The sequence below is a fragment of the Rhamphochromis longiceps genome, linkage group LG10, assembly GCF_057381845.1.
Source record: "Rhamphochromis longiceps isolate RC_006_pf linkage group LG10, R_longiceps_female_GT1.1, whole genome shotgun sequence".
Lineage (NCBI taxonomy): Eukaryota > Metazoa > Chordata > Actinopteri > Cichliformes > Cichlidae > Rhamphochromis > Rhamphochromis longiceps.
The window spans coordinates 31,504,308-31,528,664 of record NC_140566.1 but is presented as its reverse complement, the minus strand read 5'-3'; the positions used below and the strand labels follow the sequence as shown (position 1 = coordinate 31,528,664).

The 24,357-nt window shown below is 39.7% G+C and overlaps 1 protein-coding gene across 2 annotated transcripts in view; it reads left to right on the top strand.

The window, feature by feature from the left end:
- The window catches only part of pof1b (POF1B actin binding protein), a 37,462-nt gene extending 14,937 nt beyond the window's left edge, over positions 1 to 22,525 (top strand). Inside the window, exons 3-13 of one of the 2 annotated variants that reach the window (XM_085421309.1) lie at positions 3,634 to 3,902; positions 7,606 to 7,639; positions 8,412 to 8,492; positions 9,081 to 9,173; positions 10,115 to 10,228; positions 12,954 to 13,106; positions 13,227 to 13,346; positions 14,193 to 14,324; positions 16,523 to 16,593; positions 17,229 to 17,343; positions 18,366 to 22,525. In XM_085421309.1, the coding sequence (XP_085277435.1) occupies positions 3,634 to 3,902; positions 7,606 to 7,639; positions 8,412 to 8,492; positions 9,081 to 9,173; positions 10,115 to 10,228; positions 12,954 to 13,106; positions 13,227 to 13,346; positions 14,193 to 14,324; positions 16,523 to 16,593; positions 17,229 to 17,343; positions 18,366 to 18,371 (1,188 nt within the window). In that variant the 3' untranslated portion in view covers positions 18,372 to 22,525. Of the gene's footprint in view, positions 1 to 3,633; positions 3,903 to 7,605; positions 7,640 to 8,411; positions 8,493 to 9,080; positions 9,174 to 10,114; positions 10,229 to 12,953; positions 13,107 to 13,226; positions 13,347 to 14,192; positions 14,325 to 16,522; positions 16,594 to 17,228; positions 17,344 to 18,320 lie in introns of both variants that reach the window. The other variant, XM_085421308.1, reaches the window with a different exon arrangement.
- Positions 22,526 to 24,357: the final 1,832 nt, after the last annotated feature.

Genomic DNA, 24,357 nt, shown 5'->3' with positions numbered 1-24,357 from the left:
ATGTGTTTTTCTTCCCTTCTCTGGAATTTCCTTGACCCTTATTTTAACAATAGTAACACCCACCTCCTGTGCCACTGTTTCCTGATAGGACTTACACAGCAGTTTATTATATGAGCCATGCATAAAGGAAACCTGCCGCATTACAACCAAGGTTCCCACTGGTAGTGTTTATGTACCGTATATGCTGAAATACTAGTTCATCAGTAAAAGCTGTAAATTATGATGTAATCTGTTGACACAACCTTGCAGTAATGTCTTTGTGTATGTGTGCAGTGTTTAATCGTGTGGAGGGAAAAAACTATTTTTTGCATGAATTATAGAAAAATCCTGCAGAGTTCTTTTGTTTGTAGTCTTGTGTATGTCTCTTTTATGAGCAAAACATTTTAAAACACCTTTCTCTTTAGCACTGTGCAACACAGTATTAGTGAATAAACACCTCTCTGACAGTGGTGAAAGAAGCTGCACCTGTAGTGCTCTGTGCAGGACCTGCTGACTCTCCAATGGCACAATGCTTTGAACTTCACTTGGTGGGAAATTCCAGCTTGTGATCTTCCCTCGAGCTTGTGTGGAATCTGGCTGAACCACTTTGCTCAGCCACGGTTTGGATGTGTAGGAAGAAATATCTTATCTTATCCTTATCTTTGTTTAGTCCAACGTATGTAGTTTTAAAAAGAAATTTCTGAGTTTACCATTCCGGAAAGATCATTCACGCAGGTGTTTTTAAATAAATAAATGCAGAGAAATCTTTAAAAAAGTCCTAGAACATAATAAAGTAGCTGTTTTTGCAGCTTTAATGCCATGATTTTCAGTGTTAGCGCCAGTGTTGGTCGTCAAATAGGCCAAATTGCTGTGTTTAAATACCTGAGTTTAAAAGTGCCATAAGTAGAATTCAACACATAAAAATACTTTTTAAGTAAGAACTGGAGCGTTAGTAGTGGAATGTACTTTAAAGTACCAAAAGTAAAAAGTACTCGTTCTGTACTAACAGAATGCATAAGCAGGAATAGGAATTGTTTTAGCTGTGGTGCCAGACTCTTTATGTTGATGCTGGCATTCTCACAGATGTACATTGCAAAACCATGACATCACACTCATTGCAACTTCTGTGCACCTAAGTCACAGGTAGGCCTTAAAAAAACCTGCTAGTACATACTGTGCTCAGAGTCAGGCAATAACATGATCACACTGACAGTAAAAACCTGTGTAGGGTTCTTTTTTCACATAAAAGTCAGGATGAATTATACCTGTGAACTGTAAAAAAAAAAAGAAAAAAACTGAACAGTATGTGTCTGTTGATGAGTCTTTATTAGTTTTATTACTGTTATTTATAAGGTGTTATTAATTTAATTGTTAATACTGAGCCTTTAAGCAGTGGTGGAAAGGGTGCAACTAGTGATTTATAACATTAAAAACATGTCAGACAGTTCAGTCTAGTTTTAGTTTTACATTTTAATGCATGAAAAAAAGTTAAAACTTTAAAACGTAAAACTCGTCACAGTTTTAAGTTTTCGTATTTTTTAAGTCAAAACTTAAATAACGGGAACATCACCTCCCTGTTTGCTCTTTGAAACTGTAAACAAAGAGCCCCAGCTGTACGTTACTTTTTACTAAGCAATTTTAAAATTCACCCTCTTCCGTTGTGGCGAAGAGGGAGCTGAGTGTAAAAGCGAAGCTCTCAATTTACCGGTCGATCTACGTCCCTACCCTCACCTATGGCCACGAGCTGTTGGTAGTGACCGAAAGAACGAGATCGCGGATACAAGAGGCAGAAATGAGCTTCCTCCGAAGGGTGGCTGGCCTCTCCCTTAGAGATAGGGTGAGAAGTTCGGCCATCCGGGAGGGGCTCAGAGTAGAGCCGCTGCTCCTCCACATCGAAAGGAGCCAGCTGAGGTGGTTCGGGTATCTGACAAGGATGCCTCCTGGGCACCTCCTGGGTGAGGTGTTCCAGGCATGTCCCACCGGGAGGAGGCCCCGGGGCAGACCCAGGACACGCTGGAGAGATTATATCTCTCGGCTGGCCTGGGAACACCTTGGTATTCCCCCGGATAAGCTGGAGGAGGTGGCTGGGGAGAGGGAGGTCTGGGCTTCTCTGCTTGGGCTGCTGCCCCCGCGACCCGGCCTCGGATAAAGCGGATGAAGATGGATGGATGGATGGAATTTTAAAATTGTGAAAAAGTTAAAAAACTACAGCTTGACTATTCCTGTAAAATCTGTATCCCTGTGAAAATGCCTGCCAAATATTGTATTAGTGAAACATATCTCTCCTGTAGTGGACAGAAAGTGAAATTAGATATAAAATCAAAGTGCAGTTATTATGTTAATGACTGGTTGTCCATGTACATAATAGCTCTTGAGCAATAACATGTTTAAAGATTTAATATGACAGTATCGACTCATTTGGTTCATCTTAGTTTTTTTCTCCTCGTGTGTAAACTTGAATGAAATATTAATGTCTCGAATTATGGGCAAAACACAAACATGCCTGAAAAACCATTTAGTGTTTTTTTCCTCTCAGTCACTCTCTGTTCCTCTGTAAATAATTATAGCCACTACTTGGGACTTTCCCTCAGCTCAAAAGATTCAGAGATGAGATTGTCTTGTTGTAAGATGTCACTGAAGGTCTGGAGGGTTGAGTTGTGAATAAGTGCTTTTTAACAGCCAGCATTTTGCAATTCTCTGCTGTTACATGCACATAGCTGCAGCTGACAGATGTGTTTGGCTTTGATTGAGTGTAGTTTGGAAGTGCAGCATGGTGAAGGCCAGCAGGTCAGGGAAGCCCCTTCAGCATTTCAACACAATGGTTCTTCTTCGCATAAAGCCATAAAGACAATTCTGCAGAAGTATTTAAGTGTCCTGCACAGTCTTGACCTTAACCCCATCAGCTTCAGACATGAACTGGAATGCAAACTGCCAGCCAAGCCTTGTCTCCCCACATATTTAAGTAATCCTTATGTAAATAAAAGAGTGCAGCCTCCTGGTAGTTGGCTTTTAACCCTTCCTAGAAAGTCCTCTCAAGAATAGTGGGGCCTTTGAAGCAGCAGTTTAATAAGCTGCAATTTTTAATGTGTTTATTTAACCTTTAAAAAGGTTTAAGATGTCGTTTAGTGCAGCTGTGATTCGGTCTGCTAAGGATTTCTTTTCTTTTCAAGCGTGATCCCTGTTGGCAGGTGTTCAGCATGTAGCTGAGAAGAAAATTTACTTAAAGCACAAAATTGCATTCCTTACAGTTATCGGCTGAGAAACAGACAAAAGATGACAGATTCATGTCATCATACTGACTCGTCCTGAATTGCTTTGTGTGGCTTATTTCCTGCTGTCTTTACATTTGTGTTAAATCACTTCTGGTGATTTTCTTTGAAAATGTTTAAAATACCTTTCTGGAGCAAGAACCAACAGGTTACCTAACAGACTTATTTACTTTACTTGTGATCTGAACGTTATTTACTCATTGATTGATTTGATGTGTGCTGTCCAGATTTGCAGAAATGTCTGCTTTCTCTTGAATACGATTCAGTGTCTGTTTCCGAGAGCCTTTGGCTAACTAACCATGAAAAAAGACTGAAAAAGGACTTAATCATGTCATTCGGATAAAACACAGTGCTTATGGATCTGTTTCTGTCCTGGTACTTCTAGGTTGAATTGGAGGTAGAAGAGGAGGAGGAAGAGGAGGAGGGGGATGCTGTAGAAGTGGAGGAGGTGGAGATTGTTAATGTCATACAGTCGAAACCACCTCCAGTGATAGAGAAGATCTCAAGGAGGGAGGTGAGGACTGAGTTGAAGGAGATACCAGAGCCAACAAAGCTGGACACACGTTACTTCGGCGAGCTGCTGGCTGATGTCTACAGGAAGAACTGCGACATCCACTCCTACATCTCTGAGCATGTGTCCAAGATCCGTGGACAGTAAGTAAACTTTAGGCATTTAAGTTCACATCTACATCAGTGTACACACAAGATTAAAATTACTTTATCTATTTGGTGCTAATTTACAAAAACAGCTACCTCAAGATGCTTTATATTGTAAGTTACACACCCCACAAAATTAGAGGGAAAATCTCAACAATCAATACATCCCCTATGAACAAGCACTTGGCAACAATAGGGAGGAAGTACTTCCTCTTAACAGGAAGTAACCTCTGGCAGAACTCGGCTTAGAGAACGGCAGCTTTGCGCCTCAACTAGTCGATGGGAGTGAAGGAAAAGAAAAGAGAGCATAGGGAGAGGGGACAAAAGCCACTATAAGAGAGAAGACAGTAATAAAACACATGGGGAGTGAATGACGTGAGCACAGAAGAAACCTTCAATGCATCATGGGAAGACCGCCAGCAGCCTGAGCCATAACTAATGGATGTTTCTGGGTCATCTGATCCAGCATTAATGATATGCTTCATTCAGTTCATTTAAAAAACAAAACAAAACAATATACTTTTTAATATTTTTTTTTTACTGTATAATCATAAAAGTAGATAAGATGTCTGTCGTCTGAATTCAAACTTGAAGCTGTTTTCAGAGGAGAGGCTCCGCCTCCCATTCTAAAACTTTAAGAACCACTGAATAAACAAGTAGCAAATGGCCTGTTCGTGCTGGTGGTTGTGAAATGAAAACGATGCAATCCTTTTATAGCAAAGTAAAGTTTGGTAGTTTTAGCCTGTTGACATATCTTGTTCTTTGTTGCAAATTTGGATTGCTCAACTTCTGATTGTGTAGGAAGAGTTGGTGAAGGAACAAATCACAGCAAAAATGACGCGTTGGTCAGTCAATAAAATTTTTCCTCTTCCCTTAAGTGTTGCAGGAGTTCCTGCATTGGAAAAAGGAACAAACACAGACAGATTTCAGGTATGATAGTAAGATATGGTACTAATCCTTTAAGATATAATGGAGCCTGATTATTCAAGACTTTGTAGGTGAGATGAAGGATTTTAAATTCAGTTCTGGAGCCTACTATAGTCTCTCCTTCTAGACTGTGTTTTTAAAAAAAAAAAAAGCCTGATAATAAGGAATTCCAATTGTTCCAGATGTGTGGACTAGTTTCTTAGTATCACAGGATGTGACAGGATGTTTCTCATTTTAGGAATATTTTTGGCGTGAATATAACTGGGTATCATTTGCATAGCAGTTAAACTATATGCAGTGTTTTGTAATAAAATAGCCTAAGGGAAGAGTCTTCATAATTTGAGGTTAAATCCAAGCTTACATTTGATTTTTATTTAATTTTAGCATTTTAACCTCTATTCTTATATAAAGCAGATGCAAGAACTACTTGAAAAGAATGAGTTTATGAAAAAAACTCACACAGCGTTCTTGCTCCCTGTTTCAACTTCTTGCACTGCTATTTAAGCAGTGATGTGAAATGAAGACATCTATTGTCTGGTTCTCAGACATGCTCTGCAACACTTTTAGTGCAGAATGCAAAGCTGGCCATGACCTAGTCAAAACACAAAGCTTTTATTTTGTGTGATATGCTTTTAAAAAAAGAAAAGTTTTAACTGAGAAGTATGGATTTATTTTGAAGAGGAAATTTCAAATATCTTACTCTGGAATAAGTAAAGTACCAGGGGACAAAAGGAAACCCCGGTCCTTATTACCAGACAAATAGCCTTTCGCAAAGAAATCTTCCATTTCTACCAGATTTTGGAGTTTAGCACAACTGAGAAACATCTGTGTCATGCTTTGGTTAAATTACCCAATGCGTCATGCTCCACTGCATTAGAGGGAGTTGTCTTTCAAACCATTACGGAGTTGTTCACCTCCACGTTATGATGAAACCTTTCTATCATGAGGGGAGGGGCCTCCATGATGACTCCAGTCCACACAGACATGAAAAACTAAAAAACCTGTGGGAGATCTTTTACTGACACCTGCACGATCTGCAACCCCATCGTCAAGCACCAATCATCTAACGGAAGAATTGTTTTCATTCCTCAAGTGAACTTTGAGAGATCAGAACAACGAATGATGATGTGTAATTTTATGTTGGATGTTTCTTTAACATCACACCTTTCTGTTTGTCCACGGAAAGGTGAGATGTTATACGCATACATCGTTTTGACTTGGACTGCTGTACACCATTTAGATAAGCTGTGTGAGATTGTCATGGAGACAGACACTGGGTTTGGCAGCTTGGATTAGTTTCATGTGCAACATGCTCAAACAGGTTGAAGGCGAGTTTCGGGTTGGCTTCTCTCGCTCGTAACTCCCGCAGTTTCTCGTCTCTGATCTCCTTACAGTACCTCGCAGTTCCCCTTCAAATTCCCAGGTGAGGTCATGCAGTACCTCTGGTGAAGCCCATTCAGATATCCACACACCCAGCATGTCGCTCCCCATTTTATAATCAATATACTAAAGATGGAGATGAACCACAGCACTGGATCTATACAGTGTGTGAGCACTGTTTGCAGCTGCTGTGGGAGACAACAGAACTGTGGTGATCAGTGTCACCTGCAAACTGTGTGATTGCTCTGTCATTTGGGAGAGATTCGGTGCTTTGGACACGAGTGTGACAAGTTGGAGTTTTGTTGGAGATGGTTTACATTAAAGAAACAGGAAAGCATTTTCAAATCAGATTGAAAACTTGATCAAAAGATTCTTCGTGCTGTGTTTGAGCTGTGCAAGAGTGATAATAGCATTCTGGATCACGTGTTTTGGAATTTTCTTGTGCTTTTGGGATTGCTGACAGTGGATTCTGCAGTTTTTGATTTGTATTTTTTTAATTGTGTATATAGCTGTACACATGTTGTCTGTGAATCATAAGGAGTGCCTGCACAGTCTGTACACCTGAAAACGTAACCTGGTACAGCACGTGTATTTTAAATCATCCATGCTGATTTTGCACATGTTCACCGTCATCAGTTTCTGCTTAATTTTCACATCACTCTGCATGTTAGTACAGGAAACCAAAGTAAGAAAAAAGGATGAACTGTAGGTCAGGTTTGCTAAAAAGGCCAAAGGGAGTGAAATGGAGCTCCAATAAGTTAACACCCAGTTGATTCATGAGGTGTGGGTGAGTGAGAGGGTAGCCATAACTTTTCACCTTCCTGCCAACCACCTACATGTCTCTAAATCACCGAGCACAGATGTACTTACTTGTTCCACACTATTGTACGTGCGCTGACTCACAGTCCAGACTAAGCAATTAGGCTGAAATAAATATCACGCTGACAAGTCTGATGAGATTCAGGGTGTTTTCATATAATCAAGAAATGTTTCCATGAAAAGCTGAAAACCTCTTTAAAATGCTGCAGCTGTCATTAGCCAGATCGCACACCTTGATGAATATGGATGGGACAGAGGAGCTAGTCAGAGTGGCACCAACAGGCGCTCCTCTGGGCACACAGGAAAACACACGAACTTATCCACACATAGAAAAGCACAGCACCAGGAAATGATCCTAAGATTTCATGTGACCTTAAGTATGGTGCCTAATCTCAGTATGGTCCTAAATTAAAATTTTCAACCATAAAATAAGTTTGTGCACCAAAAGGAGCCCAAATCGTTGATGCATCATCAGAGATGAACAGGTTTTTGTTCAGATAGAACAAAACACGCCTACTGGAGCTCTTTCCAGTCACGCTGTTTTACTCATTGTTTTCCTTGCTTTGTGTTCCAGGAAACACCAGATGGATTTGGGAAAAGATTCCATGGTGAGAAACAATCTTCCATCACACAAGTAACTGATAAGTGAATCTGAGGAGATCTCAGAGAGACACAACAACATTAGCTGCGGTCAAAATGAGTCACAACCTTGAAACTAATCAGATTTCAGACATTTTCTGCAGAATATGAGAGATTTTGACTAAAGTCCTCGGAAACAAAAACTAAAGTAAAAGTGTTTTTTTTTGTGATCAACATTTTATTGATTTAAAACGGGGTTTGGGGGGGGGGGGGGGTACAGACATATACAGCACAACTGTAAACTGCAGTAGCAAAGCAAACATTAGTCACAAGGCATAGGGACAGCAAAGAAAAAACACAAAAACACAAAGTTAAAACCAATTATTGCCTCTTCCAGGAGATAACTCTGGATGAGAAGATTTTCCAAGCTTCGACAGTCGTGGGTCAAGCTTTATTTAATTTTGCTGTGGTATGTTCAAAACCAATAACACGGATAAGACATCGTCTCCAGAATGATTCCATACAAATGTCAGGACTGAACCATTGCCTCGTAATAGTCTTCTTTGCGGATGTGAATCCAGCGAACAACATTTTGCATTGTATTTGTTTTAAGGAGATTTCAGAGGTATCATTAAGGAGACAAAGACCAGGATTGGGAACATAAAAAACTTCCAGTACCTCAGATAACACAGAGTTCACAAAGACCCAAAAATTGGATACAACAGGACAGTCCCAAAACATGTGCAAAAACGTGCCAGGTGATGAATAAGTAAAAGTGTTTTTGTCATTCTTTAACTTCAGGTGGATAAAGAGGAGGTGGAGGCTTTGATTCCAAAAGGAGCTACTGAACTGACCAAGCAACAAATGCGCTACCTGCTACAGGTAAGTGACAGACAGAAAGATTCCAATAATACACAAGTTTAATTAATAACACATTTTGCTATCAATGAGAATATAATCCCACAAATTCAAGCCTGTCACCTGACGATGCCTGGTCTCGTCTTATCTGAGAAGCAAAGCAGCGTCAGGCCCGGTTAGTACTTGGATAGATGGGAGCTGGGATTCCTCCAGCTGTCTTAGCTAACCACATGTCTTAGTTAATTATAGGCTGAATTCCAGCCTTCCTCTTATTTAAAAGGTTCTTGAAAGAAACAGGACTAGTGAAGGTTAGCTTGATCTTCTTATGGCCTCTGACAGTGGATTCAGCTCTGTGTTTATCCTGTTAGACCTTAGTAAAGCGCTCAATACTGTGTATTGGACCTCATAATCATATCCAGACAAGATCATTAATAAGGTCAAACTAGTTACCGTTTGAAATTCTGTCTGTACCAGTAGCATCTGTGTTGGGCCGCCTAAAACAGCAGAATATGTGCTTTTTAAATAATATTTACGACTGCAAAGCATTGAGCTTCACACCTTTGTTTTTTCTGTCCCCTCTCTGGTGTTACCTTCTCTGTGTTTGTGTGTCAGACTCGTCTCACTGCAGATAAGAGCATGCGTCTGCTGCTGTCCACCTTCAACAGTTTGAGAGAGGAGCTCATGCACATGTCGGAGGACCTGCGGGTAAGAAGGAGAAAAACACTTCAGACAAGTCCCAGCTCAGTCACCATAACTCAGACACTGTCCTCTGCAGCACAGTGCTTGGTATCTGGATAAAAAGTAGGGTGGATCGGCTTTGTGTCTTCTTGGAATCTTGGAGAGAAACTGGAGCCGCTAGTTTGACTCTGCGGCGACAGCAAAAGAAAATAAAAAACTGTGGTAACAAACACAAACAGGAGTATAAATCAAAGCTGTCAGATCATCTTTAAGCAACTGAGAAAACTCCAGTACATGACAACAAACAAGCAAACATCTCCTAAGAAAGAAAGTCAAAGAAAAAATGCTAACACTTTATAATATTGTAGGGGAATAAATATAGTGGTACATTCAATATGCTTCTATATTAAACATTCAAATTTCGGTATTAATGGGTTTAAGTCAGGAGTGTAAATGTGACCGTAACATCAACACCTCATGGTTCTGCCATGTCCACTTGAACCTATTTGGTTGATAACGACTTCAGTGTAACATCAGCACTGAGGGAAGAACATGACAGAGGGTGTGGTTACATAAGTAACATTCAGATCTGTACAGCAGCGTCTGTCAGGGTAGAACAGTATGCGCCCAAAGGCTTCACGCATCGTATATGAGCTTTTTCACAGTGGTGCGAGTTACTTAAATAGTTTCAATTAGACAGGCACGTACAGGACACCAGAAAGATAGTATCAAACTATTAATGAGGTGTGGTGAGTCACATTCATTGTGCTTACATTTCTGAAGAAAAACAATTAACGTTTTAAATTGACAAGGAATCAAAAATGCAAATGTGTGTTTTCTCTGATTCCAACAACAAGCCCAGCGTAATGACTAATCTGAATCCAGAAGCAAAGAAGAAGGCATGTCAGCGATCATGAAGTATATGATTATTACTGTTAAAGATGTGATATGTCTGTCTGATATTACAGCGTCTGGAGAGTGAGAAGGACTCTTTGGAGAGAGATCTGAGTTTCAAAACAGACCAGGCTCGGCAGTATGACTCCCTCCTGGCGACCGTCCGAGAAAACAACAGACAGCTCCAGGTACTCCACGTGTGTCTGTCTGTTAGTGTGTGTGCCAAATATTCATGAACAAAATTTGTTTCTCCAAATTGTGCTTGGAGAAACCACCGTTTTGATGAGTAACTTGTATTTGGTTTGTTTCATAATACCACAAAAACACTGGAGGGGAAAAGAGCCAGTTTAATTCCAGTACAGTTTCTTTTAATGTCAGTGTCTACATACAGAGACAGAACCCGAACTATCAGACAATCATGAGCAAGCATGGCAGGGTTTTGGAAGAGGAGACCTGCAGGCAAAACCAGGCTGAGGGAGAGGCTGGTACTACAGTATGAAATGGACCAATGAGAGGCTACAAAATTACTTTAAACAGCCAAAATTATTAAGATTTTCAGTGTCAGAGGTTTCTTTTAGTGGCCTCTCTCTGCTTAGCAGGTAGAACTTGGTTACCCAAGGCTAAAAAATATTAAATTTTTTGTTGCCTTTATCTTTAGGTCTCTACACCAGAACAAGCTACTGTAGTTTACCAAAGTGCTTGCAAAGCCAGCTGTCAGTCAAAGTGCCCATGAGTCCAATATACAGATGTAAAATTAAAAATTCACCACCATAGTGTTGGCATCCAGTGATGGGGGATCACAAGCCAGTGTGCTCCTAGTGCCTGTTCCCTGCATAAATGGAGAGGGTTAAACGTTTGCGTTAAATCAAATGTGCTGATCATCAAGAATGAGATACTGGAAATGGGAGAAAATGTGCTACTGTTGGGTGAAGACAGAGGAGGAAAGGCAGGTGTGTAAATGTGAGATTAGGGACACTAAATGTAGGGCCTGTGAGTAGTAAAGGGAGAGAGCTGGTTGATATGATGGCGAGATGAAACATAGATATGTTGTGTATTCAGGAGACAAGGGTGGAAGGGAGGTGGATTCAAACTGTTCTACGATGGTGTAGATAGGAAGAAAAATGGAGTAGTTGCGATCTTGAACCAAGACTATGTGAATAGTGTTGAGGTAGAGAGAGCGCCAGACAGGGTCTAGAGTTTCATGCTGGAAATAATAAGAAAATATGATGAATGTTTAAAGTGTGTCAAGGAGCTTGCAAAGAAAAGCGTCTGGACTTCTTTAAGTTGCATGAAGACGTTTCACCTCTCATCAGAGAAGCTTCTTCAGTTCTAAGGTCAAATGGTGGAGAGTCCCAGATATAAACCTAGTGGGAGTTTCCCCCCACAGAGGGAGAAAAGGACCCCCTGATGATCCTCTAATTCCCTGAGCCAAGGTGGGAAACTGGGCGTGGGTCCCAATCAGCCAGAGTTTCGGGTGAGTTCATTGTGAAACCTGGCCCCACCTTATCATGCGAATTCCTGAGATCAGATGGCCCAGGATGTGAGTGGGCGTTAAGGCGTCTGGGAAGGGATCTCAGAACTGGATTATAGATGGCAGAGAGTTGGTGTCGTAAACCCCCGCCTCTGTTCAAAGATGGTCGCTCACAGTGGACATAGATGGCTTCTTTCACTCCTCTTTCAAACCATCTGTCCTCTCTGTCCAAAATGTGAACATTGGCATCCTCGAAAGAGTGTCCTTTGTCCTTAAGATGCAGATGGACTGCTGAGTCTTGTCCTGTGGAGGTGGCTCTTCTGTGTTGTGCCATGCGCTTGTGAAGTGGCTGTTTGGTCTCTCCAATGTAGAGGTCTGGGCATTCCTCGCTGCACTGTACAGCATACACCACATTGTTAAGTCTGTGTTTTGGCGTTTTGTCTTTCGGGTGAACCAGTTTTTGTCTGAGCGTGTTGCTGGGTCTGAAATGCACCGGGATGTCATGCTTGGAGAAAACTCTCCTGAGTTTTAAAGTGTGTGCCCCACAGGTTGGAAGTCAGTTGAAAGAGAGGATTTCTGGACTAAGTGTTAGAAGAGAGTCTTCATTGAGGAGAGTGGTGATTGGAGCGGACTTCAATGGACATGTAGGTGAAGGGAGCAGGGAGCAGAGGAGGTCCTGGGTAGCTATGGTGTTAAGGAGAGAAATGTTAAAGGATACATTGCGGTTGTTAAGAGTGACTGCTGTCATTTCCACTAATAGTCACAGAGAAGTATTTTACTACAGTTGAAGGCTGTGTGTAAAAAAATCAAAAAACGAACTTTACGTATTATCACAACACTATGAAAATTGCCAGAAAAAAAGGCGATTCCATTCTTTCACGCGTGCCGACTATGAAAACAGAATTCCAGAAATCCAGAGTTTTCTGGAGGCATGTTTGCAAAGACAACAGAGAGCTATGACCTGTTTTGCCTTCAAGCATGGGCAGGACTCAGTTGCACTCTTCATAGAAAGTGTTTCATTGCAGTCACTGGCCAGCGTTACTGTGCAAATAGTGGAGATGTTTCACTTAAGGATCAAAATGAGGAAAACCTGAACAACCCAGCTATTTTTTTTAATCTTTGAAAATGTGTGCTGCTTCTGTGAATCTATCTGCATGGGTTCATGTATCAGAGAAGGAGAAATGTAAGTAGCTTTGCTACTTTTGCTTGTCAGTTCATCTAAAAAGGCAATTCTTTATTTGGAATGAGGACACGCAAGATGTTTGTAGTGATTCCTCAGAGTATGGATTACTGCATATGCACAAATAGCAGGTCGACGTTGAGGCAAGAATTTGACCTTCAGTTTAACAAATAATACTCTTCGACACAGTCAGGTACTGCAGTTTCTGACTGTGTTGGATTCGGGCGTCTACATAGCGTCTATGTGTGTTGTCTTTCTGCAGCTGTCTGTGAAGGAATCCCAGGCCGCCCAGCGTTCACTGGAGAGCCAGATCATGAGCAAACAAAGTAGCGACTCGAATCGTGACTTCAAGCTGAAAGAGATGGAAGCAAGAATGAAAGCAATGGAGAATGAGAACAAGATGCTCCGACAGAAGGTAAAGCTGGATATGCTTTTTTCCCCTACATCTCTTTAAATAAAGAAAGTTATGCAGTTATTTAGCAAAATGTGTTTTTGAAATCTTTTGTCTTTTTGTCTTGTCTGTCCCTCCTATCAGCTGGCTGGACAAGGTAGCAGCTCCACCTTTCAGATCAAAACAGACGAATTATCCCGTCAGTACAATGAGCAGCTCAGCACCTTGACTCGAGAGAAAGATCGGGAGATCGAGAGGCTGAGGGTAAGACAGGAAGAACTAGATTCTCATCAAAATAAAAAAAAAAAAAAAAATAGACCACAGAAGTTTGGTTTTCAGATAGGTAAGTGGCGAGCTACAGAAGCTGCACAAAAGTTGATTTGTCGCCAAAGATCTGCCTGCCTAATATTGCATTGGTCCCTGTTCGGCTGCCAAAACAGCCCTGACTCATCGAGGCATGGACTCCACTAGACCCTTGAAGGTGTGCTGTGGTATCTGGCACAAAGATGTTAGCAACAGAGCCTTGTAAGTCCTGTAAGTTGCGAGGTGGGGCCTCTACGGATCAGATGTGTTTTTCCAGCACATCGCACAGATGCTCGATTGGATTGAGATCTGGGGAATTTGGAGGCTTGTCGTTGTGCTCCTCAAACCGTTCCTGAACCATTTTCACTCTGTGGGAGGCCACATTATCCTGCTGCAAGAGGTCACAGCCATCAGGAAACATTGTTTCCATGAAAGGATGTACGTGGTCTGCAACAGTGCTTACGTATGTAGTATGTGTCAAAATAACATCCACATGGATAGCAGGACCCAAGGTTTAACAGCACAACATTGCCCACAGTGTCACAATGCTTCCTGTTTGCCTGCTTCCCATAGTGAGTGCTGGTACCAGAAACCATGAAATAATGATTAATGTTAGATGACGGTGCATCCCGGTGCTTGTATTTAAGGAAGGCATTGTTTTTCGCTTGCACGTTGTTGGCAGTTTCAGTTGCATGTTATAGGCCAGAAACATAAAAATATATCTTCTAACATGCTCCCAGTCGTAGTCTTACCTAAACTCATTTTTTTTCCTGGTTTGCTCTCCGTCTCTTGCTCTAATCTCTCCAGACCCAGATAACAAGGATTCAGACAGAGGTCACCACTGACAGGTCGTCCTCAGAGAAGAGTCTTCAACTGAAGATCACAGAGCTTCTCACCATGTTGGAGCAGCAGAAGACCACCATCTCCAAACAAGAGGAGGTCTGCAACACACAACACATCAACACTGTGTTTAATTTTGTGCCAGTCAAAGATGGAAGACTATCAAAAGGATCAGTCGAGACAAACCGGCGCTCTCAGAATCAAGAGACTAAATAGAATCAGCTGGATATTATATAAAATAGCTGTTTTTCAGTTCGTTTTATAAAGAATCTGTTAAACCTTAAATACAGATCAAGTATTAATTATATCTGGAGACCTGGCTGTGATGAAAAGCAGACCAACAGGTTTGTAATGATGGACTAAAACAAAGATGAGTGGGTACAGCTGCCTGTGTTCAACTTTGAGTTCAAATAGCCCCACCTCTAATTTCCACCCTCTCACAGTTGTTAAGAAGAGGGAAAACCTATAGAAATAACTTTTTTCTACAGGCTCTGACCCTGCCTGTTGCTGCTGTAAAAGTTTGGTATTTTGACACTAAAAGCCATTTGGGAATGGAGATGGAGTCAGTTAGCAGCCTCACGTGGCCATTTGAGGTACTGCAAAGCCATTCAGTTTGAATTTAACTAAAGTGGGGTTATTTTTCCACACAATATCAGCTTCAATATCAATATAGTCACAAAGTTTAATACTGAGATCTGCATATGCGGAAGCAGTCTGATTAGATGTTTCTAGGTAGAAATAGGCTTTTTATATGTAGAATATAAACTGATAGTGAAGGTAATGATTTTACCGTCTGCCATTTTTCACATCCGAAAAAAAGGGTAACTTGTGAAGCTCCTGTGAGATCGTCCGACTCATTCTGTTCACTGATCCTGCTGTGTTTCCAGTTAAAACCAGTCTGGATTCAATTATGTGCAAACTGCAAAAGCAATTTTAGTAAACCACAATTTTCCTTTATCACCATCAGACTTACTACATTTTGGATGATCAACAGATTTGTCTTTAGTCATGCAGAAACAAACTGAATGCTAAAAATGAAGTTTGTAAATGAAGAAAACAAAGCCAGCACCTTTCAGGTCCAACTACATTCCTCTGACTGAAAGATGATAGTTAATTTAATTTCAAAATCTGTTGCTTTCATTCAAATTCTGTTCTTTTCATTCTAATTCTGTTCTTTTCATTCAAATTCCGGTGCTTTCATTCTATTTTTTTGTTTTCATTCAAATTCTGTTGTTTTTATTCAAATTCTGTTGTTTTTATTCAAATTCGATTCTTCTCATTCTAATTCTTTTCTTTTCATTCTAATTCTGTTCTTTTCATTCAAATTCCGGTGCTTTCATTCTATTTTTTTGTTTTCATTCAAAATCTGTTGTTTTCATTCAAATTCTGTTGTTTTTATTCAAATGCTGTTCTTCTCATTCTAATTCTACTCTTTTTATTCAAATTCCCGTTGTTTTCATTCTAATTCTTTTCTTTTCATTCAAATTCCGGTGCTTTCATTCTATTTTTTTGTTTTCATTCAAATTCTGTTGTTTTTATTCAAATTCGATTCTTCTCATTCTAATTCTTTTCTTTTCATTTTAATTCCGTTGTTTTCATTCAAATTCCCGTGCTTTCATTCTAATGCTTTTGTTTTCATTCAAAATCTGTTCTTTTCATTCAAATTCTGTTGTTTTCATTCAAATTCTGTTGTTTTTATTCAAATGCTGTTCTTCTCATTCTAATTCTACTCTTTTTATTCAAATTCCCGTTGTTTTCATTCTAATGCTTTTGTTTTCATTCAAATTGCGTTGCTTTAATTCAAATACTGTTCTTTTCATTCAAATTATTTTCTTTTCATTTTAATTCCCGTGCTTTCATTCTAATTCTTTTGTTTTCATTCAAAATCTGTTCTTTTCATTCACATTCCGTTGTTTTCATTCAAATATGATTCTTCTCATTCTAATTCTGTTCTTTTCATTTTAATTCTGTTGTTTTCATTCTAATTCCATTGTTTTCATTCAAAATCTGTTGTTTAACCTCAGGCGCGTTTGATTACCTCAGGTGGCTCACATCACATACCAGCGCAATTAAAACTGCACAAACTGCAGGAAATAGTTTTGCTCGACATTCATTTGCTGTGAAGTTAACAGTAAAAAAGACTATAAATTCCATACCATGTGTTGGTACTCGAGTTCCATTTTACTCTGACACATTTAAAAAATTGCCTAAATGAATGCAAAGTGACTGGAATGAGTGTGAGCTATCTGTGTGGAGCACAATGTGCCGTTTAACTGACGGCTTCTTGTGGTCCTCAGGAGATCAGAAGGCTGATGCAGGACAGGAACAGCAGCTCCAAGAATGTCACTAAGACCATCATCACCAAAAGGTACGAAATAACTATGACAGATTGCTGCCAGACAAGATAACCTTATATCAAGTTAACTTATGTTAAGTGACCCTTAACTCTGCTGATTCTACTGACTGAGTTCTTGCTAGCTCATGCTGAAAATGCTTTGAAGCAACGTGACGTGTAGGACTAACCCAGCAACCACAGTCAAAGCCTGACGTTATCTTCTCAGGTCTTTGAACGGTGGGCATCTTTTACATAAGGCAGGTCATTAAATGTGGCACTGAAAGACACCCATTTGGACACACAGTAAAAGAGTGGGATTTATCTTAAGTGGAATGACATGAAAACCAAACCTTTAATAGCCTTTATTCTTGATTTTTAATCACAAATTTCACAGGAGTACTTGTACAGCTTGCCGGTGTGGCTCTTCTTAATTAATGCGATTATGGAACGTGTTGTTTGGCCGAAGAGAGAAAAAGGAGAAAAACACAATAGAACAAAATTATTTAATCTATTGTGTTTTGGGGAGATCTGTTTTTTTAAACTGCCACCTATTACACTTTCAAAAAGATAAGTGACAGTTGAATCACTTGAATGCAGTATATACAGACAAATTCTAACCATCCACGTGACTCACAATCTGAGAATAACAACTAAATGTGCGTTTGCAGGTACAGGAACCAGTACCCGATCCTTGGTCTGCTCAGTGATGATTACCAGGTCACCTCACCTGTCAAAGAAGACAAGACCATCGTCATCGAGAGAAGTGGACAGATGATCAAACAGGTAAAAACAGGAGGCGAGAGTGAAGGGTGAGAGTGAGCAGGTCACTTTCACTGAGCTGCTCTACATTCCACACTGATTTAATGAGCGACAGCAGTGCACCTGTACATACAGCTGCATTAAAAAATATTAGGTTTGTTGAAAAAGAAATTACCAAAAGTTCATATGTTCTTGAATTTACATGTATGTGTTTATAATTCGACGTGATTTGAACTGAGATTCTGACAGAAAAACTGACAAACTGCACAAAATGTAAAGACTTTTGTGGGACTTTAAGTTAATTTTGCAGATTTACAACCTGATGCAAACAAAAAAAACTGACAAAGGTGAAAATAAACGAATAAAACAATCCACATGTGGGCACACGGCTAGATTTTATATCAATTGATTGTCAAGCAGCTTCATTACATGTGCAACAAAGTCTATCATCATTATCGGCTCTTAAGTGACAAATAGAATGTTAAAAAGGGGAAATTCAAACTTCAAACTTGGAGTTTATTTCATGCATAATGTCAAATCTTAAAAGAGTTCAAGTAAATCAGTGTTCATTATTCAGAAATAATAAATATAAAAACTGCACTTTTTGCGTGCTGTGAAAGCAAGATATCTTATTTTATTATTGACCTACACTGTTTGAAGTTTTCAGCTAAACAGCAAAGCCCTGATTATACTGTCTGTGTCTGCATGTGCCAGTTTTCCCGTGACTACATCGACTTGTCAAGTCCTCCTGCTCATATCTGAGATTGTTTTTATTTTTCTGATCATGAATTGTAACATTAAAGTATTTTGCAATGAAGCAGTAAAGGAGTAATCTACTGTGAAGGAATGTGATAGTCGGGACTCTGAGAATCCGTAAGACCGAGGCTGTTCAAATTGTGGAAACTGTGTTTTCTTTGCATCTTCTCCATTAAACAAGTGAAGCGTTTGCATATTTAAACTGAATTATAACAGCTCTACCTGTTTTTTTTATTTTGAAACAGGAAATCATTACAACCCCTTAAAGACACACTGCTTCTCTCCGACAGGAATGAACTATGACCAACCAGAAGATCCAGATGTCACCCCCTATTCCCCTGCATGCTCCTCCCCCTCCCCTCAGGGCTCCCAGGGATGGTGGTGGTTGAAATCCCCTTCTTTGCCCCTAAATTTGGAATCTTTGCTTTGACCAAATTGTTTGGGGTGACAATTTTATCAAAATTTTCATTTTTTTTCCTTGTAACTAATAAAAAGGGAATTAATAATCTACTAATCACAGGCCAAATCTGATCAGATGATGCTACAGCCAGTTATGGATTGAGGCACGGGTAAAAAGAGTCACGACAACTGAGAACACGCTGAGATTAGAGTTGAACTGTCCGACGTGGATGGACGCTTCCTCTCTTTTCTCACCTTTATAACCTCATTCTGCTGGTTTCACTAAATTTAACATTCAGTCTTATTTGGTTTGACTCTGCACTTTAGCACATTAATACAAAGCACTCAATGGAATCACTAAACAAGTGATTCTGCAATATACTGCAATACAGTCATCTGTGATACCTCACAAAGTTGGTATTTAAAGAAGAAATGGGAAAGATTGTACACTATGACCTGAAATTTAAAATCTTTCAGGCTTAGTCTGATATACAAGAATATTCACAGGAGATTGTATTGTGATATATTGCTCTGTTGATGATTATCTGTCCCATCTCTACCCAGCTGGGGCAAGATAAGTTTGGATTTGGTTCCACGTGGATGTTTGTCTTCCCATGCTGTAAAATTCTTGGATGGAAATAGTTTAAGTTTTGTTTCTAAGGAAGTAATATTCTTATTTATTTCCCATTTTCTTTCTAGAGGAAGGAGATTGTTTGAAATATATATACTTTATATGCTCTCTGTTCAGTTTATTAAGCCTACCTGTGCATCCTCATGCATCATAGTACAACGTGTCCGTTTTAGTTCATTCTTTGAACTGGTTGCACTAGACAGATATACCTAATAAAGTGACTTCAGTATTCTTAACTGTGAACACTATGAATAAGCTTTTCTAGAAAAGCTCTCCTGACAGAGGTTTGCAAATCTATGCTTCTGTCTAAACACGAGAAGTTGTAAAAGAAACTGTCAAATCTGCTTAATTACCTTTGAAATCACTAAATGTCAAAAGATTGGATCAACGAGACAAGAAGTCTGCAGCTAACCGAAGGAAAACAATGCACCGCTGTGGAACCAAATGCTAAGTACCAAAGTGTCAGCCTCCAGTTGTCACCGATGTGTGTTTTGCCAAGACTGGTACCATGTAGCATGTAGCATGTAGCATGCAATCCTCCTCAAAGCCACCACAGCCATTCTTGCCCAGGGGACGAGGAAGTGGATGCATTTCTATGACTGCTACTCTGCATGTAAATATTTGTGTATATTTGTAAGCGCGTGTGGAATAATCCCCCTCTGCACTGCGGTTCTCATGATCATTTAACAAACGTTCTTAACGGGTAGTTTACTTCTGTTTAGTGCTAAGTGACTGTTTTTTTTTTGTTCAGTGCATTTTACTTTATTTGTAAGTTTTCTATGACTCAGAGGTGAATGGGTTCACATGTAGCTTTCATGTGCGATCTCGGGTTCGGGGTGTGTGATGCCTCACATTCGTGTGAGAAAATTCAGGCTTGATTGGATGCCTCCGGGTGCGAAGCATCACATTGGGCGGGAGGTAGGGAGGGGAATATAGCTGGAACTGAAGCATGATTTTGGGAAGGGGGGGTGTTAAGATGGTGCAAGAAGATTTAAAGCACAATATCATATAAACTTTATGCCCGAGTCTGTTTCTGTTTCAGCTTCTTTTTTCTACTCTTCTTACATACAAGCAGAAGGCTTTGTGTCTACTGGGTAGCACTCATACCCCTTTTCCACCGATGCAGGTGCCCAGTTGATAGCCAGTTCCGTGTGTTTCTACCAAGGAAAGACCAGTGCCCATGCCAAAAAACCTGGCATCAGAACGGCACCACAAAATTTCCCGGCCGAGAGTTGGGATCACTGACATCAGTGGTGTGGGAGGGGCTACCACAAGAAAGTGAAGAATGATTGGTAGGTACAGCCCACAGTTTCTGGCTGCCATGATTTTCTTAAAATAGAACTTACCTCAACTCCCTGACACTACATAGTCGGTCCTAAAACCTGTTGCATTGTGGTGCTGAAGACAGAACTGGCTCAACACTATTACTGGCACCAGTATCAGATGGTGTTAAAGAGGTATTGAAGGCACTGTAGCCTGCTTTACTGGCTCATCAGCAGCTTGTGGTTTACATGAAATAGAACACTGAAACTACTGACTTTAAACTGAGGCTGTGTATTTGTTACTGCGCCACAAGCTTAAAAAAAAATCTGCTAATAACCGAATGTCAGGGTTGGATGGTAATAAATTATATTAAGGGCAAATGTATTTGCAGAACTCAAAAGAAAATTCAGAATTTTAAATGTATGATTTTAAAGTAATTAAACAGTTTTTGGATTAGATTTGTTTTTCTGTTTTGAATTTATTGTAAGACAGTTCTAATGAAAAAAAAAACAACTTCCATACAAAATTAATTTTCAACATAATCTGACCCAAAATGATGAAAGCATAGAGAAGGTCCAGTTATTGTTTTCATCCTCTTTTTAAAAAACAACCACCAATCCGTGATTGTCTACTAAACCTGCTTATGTTGTCGTTGATTTGTATTGTAGTATACTGATGCTGATGATGGGGTATAAAATACAGTTAATGATTGTTTGTAAGTGATATAGACAACAGTGAAGTAATATTACAAGATCTTTGTAAAACAATGTGTAGTTCTTCCTTTAAAGAACAGCACAAACTGGCTACAACCCGAATAGAAAGACGTGAGAGGTAAAAGTGATGGTGACGCCTCGACTGGCAGCTTTATTTAAATGCATTTAAATCAACTCCAGTGCTCGAGAGCTACTTTTCCTTTTTTTTTTACCCCAACACAGCTGAATCAAATGATTGGATTATCTCTTCAGCATGCCATCAAGTTTGGCAAAGGCCTGGTAACAAGCCATTCATTTGATTCAGGTGTGTCGGAACAAGGATGCATCTAAAAGCTGCAGGACAGTAGCTCTCCAGGACTAGAGTTGGACACCCCTGATTTCCTTTCAGTGGTACAAGCAAAACAGCAGTCTTGACCATCAGCAGTGAAAAGTGGCTTTATGCAGAGCTGTAGAAATAAAAGCATTTTCTTCTCTTTGATCTTTGTTCTTTGGCCAGTCTCAAATATGACTTCTACTTTACAATCTACTGTGCTGAAAACTGAAGTCACCGCTTTGACAAGTCGAGACGCATGTTTTACAGGTGCCATTCAATAAAACATTTCTTGAATATGATGAAGGCAAGCTGAGGAGCTGTGAGACACACGTTTCCTTAATTCTGATACTTGACTTCTTGCTCATTTGGGTACTGAGGTTCTCATATCTGTTCTGTTCTGGTTGGAGCTGGTTTGTGCTCTTCTATGAAAGTCCAGCACACACATATTGGAGTATTTTACTGCAAGGAATAACTGATGAGGTTTAGTTTGTGTATTTTCAATATTTTGAGGGAATCATCAACCCCCAAATGCTCCTAGCTGTATTTGGTGCTTATGTATCGAGCGCACCAGTTTTCGTTGTGGTAAAATGCAATGCAAAGCAGGTTTTGTACTGATCAGTAAGGCTTTTAACAAAGTGAACTTAAAACAGGGAGTGTAATGTCCCACTGGAACACCACAGTGAATAAATGAGCTCCTGCATACCTGTATATTCTATTAAATGTCACAAATTAATAATGATTATATTGATATATCAGACCAATTTATCTATAAATTGAAAACATCTCCATTTCTGAGTCCAAACTTTAAAGAAGTTCTGAAGTAGTACTAACCCAAATTAAGTACGGCTCCTCTTGTGGTTTGCTGCTAAGTAATTTTACTGATCACCTGTTTTGCTGTCCCTCTAGTGCAGAGGTGCCTCGAACTCTTGAGGCCTGGAGTTCCCCACCTCTGCTCTAGTGTGTACAGGACTTGCAGCGTATAAACTGTACTACAGTCTCTGACTATTACATATTACATATTCCTCTCTTTCTGTCTCCTTGATTGTATATTTCTGCAGTTTATCGTGTCAAAAACATGTACAGATTTTTTTTTTTTGCTGTGATGTGGTCTCAATGAGTTTCACACTGAACTGAATTCCTAACTATTTTAGTGTGTGCAACACATTCGGGTACTATAACTGGTTTTACAGGCTGCAGCTCTGATTTATAGCCTACTGAAAAAAACGCAAAGCCTCACACAGTGTCAACCACACTGCAAAAAAACTCCTTGCACTAAACATCTGATTGACTCTAAAGACAGAAGAGTCGCCCAGTGGACACTCAGCTGCATTTCTGCAGGAAGCCTGTAAAACGATTTTTGACTTTGTGGAACCTGAAGTGCCTTAATGTGTTTACCATGTTAGCTACACGGATCATTTTAAACTTTGTGGTAACGGCTCTCTGATCGCCAAACGAGGTGCCTTCATTTGCTTGCTATCCTGATTAAACCCTGCCTTTCTTTTCCAGCAAAGGATCATCTGTGTGTTGAGCTAAATTAATTGGTTGTAGCTAATATGCAAAAAGATCTAAATGTCTAAATATATTTTCATATGCAAACTGTTTTCTTTATTTTTTCATTCCGAGAGAATTTGCCTCAGTCCTGTTTCAGCTGAGGTGGATTGCAATTAAAATGAGTAATATATCTTTGAAGAAGTGCACTTGTGTTTGTACTTAAATTAAGATACAGCCTGAACGAAGCATTTATCAGATTATGGTCTTACTAAAGGGTCAGTTCACCCAAATGAAAGCACAGGTGTCTGACTTCCCTCTGTCCACACTGCTGGCTTTCACTTGTATGTATCTGGACTTTTTAAAAATCTATTCAGACTCCCTGTAACAAATTATCCAAACCTGAAGCTCCACATACTGGGTTAAGAAACAGAATACAAGTCACTTAAACTGGTTTAAAGTCTACAAGGATAAAAGCAGCTCTTTTTACTTTAAGCCCTTAAAGTTGTTTCTTTTTTTACTGTCTTCACAATAGAAAAGCACATTTGTGCTCCTTTCCCTCCTTAAAGGGTATAAGAATGTCAAAACAACTGTATTAGTACTCTCATCTTCAAGTCTCATGAGGCTGCTGGTCCAAGAATGGTCAGCAGGGGGAGCCAGCTCCCCTGAGCAGCTCTCTCTCCACTTGGGGTCAATGAGTGGAGCTGATGGAGCAGAGAGACAGAGAATGAGGTCATGGCAGCTCTGTAGGGCTTGGCTCACTTGGCTGCTAGTCAACCATTTTGACTTCAGTCAGTGTTCTCAAAGCCCACATGGTCGCAGAAAGCAGAAACCATCTCAGAGAACAGTCATTACTGGGAAGTTTTAATGATTACATGCAAACAGGATTAAAGCGATCAGACTACAAATAATCGGATTTTCTAAATTGTTTATTATTATCATCTGATTTTAGACTCTGAAAACATGTTACTTAATGGGCAGGACATTTATTTAGGATTTTGTTTGCGCAGATTAAAGAAACTTTTTTAAGACTTTGGTTTCCCGTTTTAATATTACTGTTTGTAAAGCACTTTATCCTGTCTATTTATCTTTCTTTTTCTTAGCTAATCTCCAAGCATGGAATTCTATTCGCTGCAGCATGGGCTGAATATTATTTGTTCTGACTGATAACCATGCTAGTTTCATGATGTGGCTCTCCGTGTTTCCTCTTTGCTCACTGACACATTTCTTGACTCGATTATGCAGCTCTTTCCGTGTGGGCATTATGAATTAAATATGAGGAAATATATGGAAAAAGAGAAACAAAGATGTTATCCAAACCTGGGTTCAGTCACAACAAGTTCCATTTTCTTTAAAATAATTTTTCAATGTGCTGCACCACAGAAGAAAAGACCGAGGAACAGAAACTTTAATTTTGCTAAAACAAACGTCACCGGTTTAGAGGTTTGATTATATGCACTAACACAACTAACAAA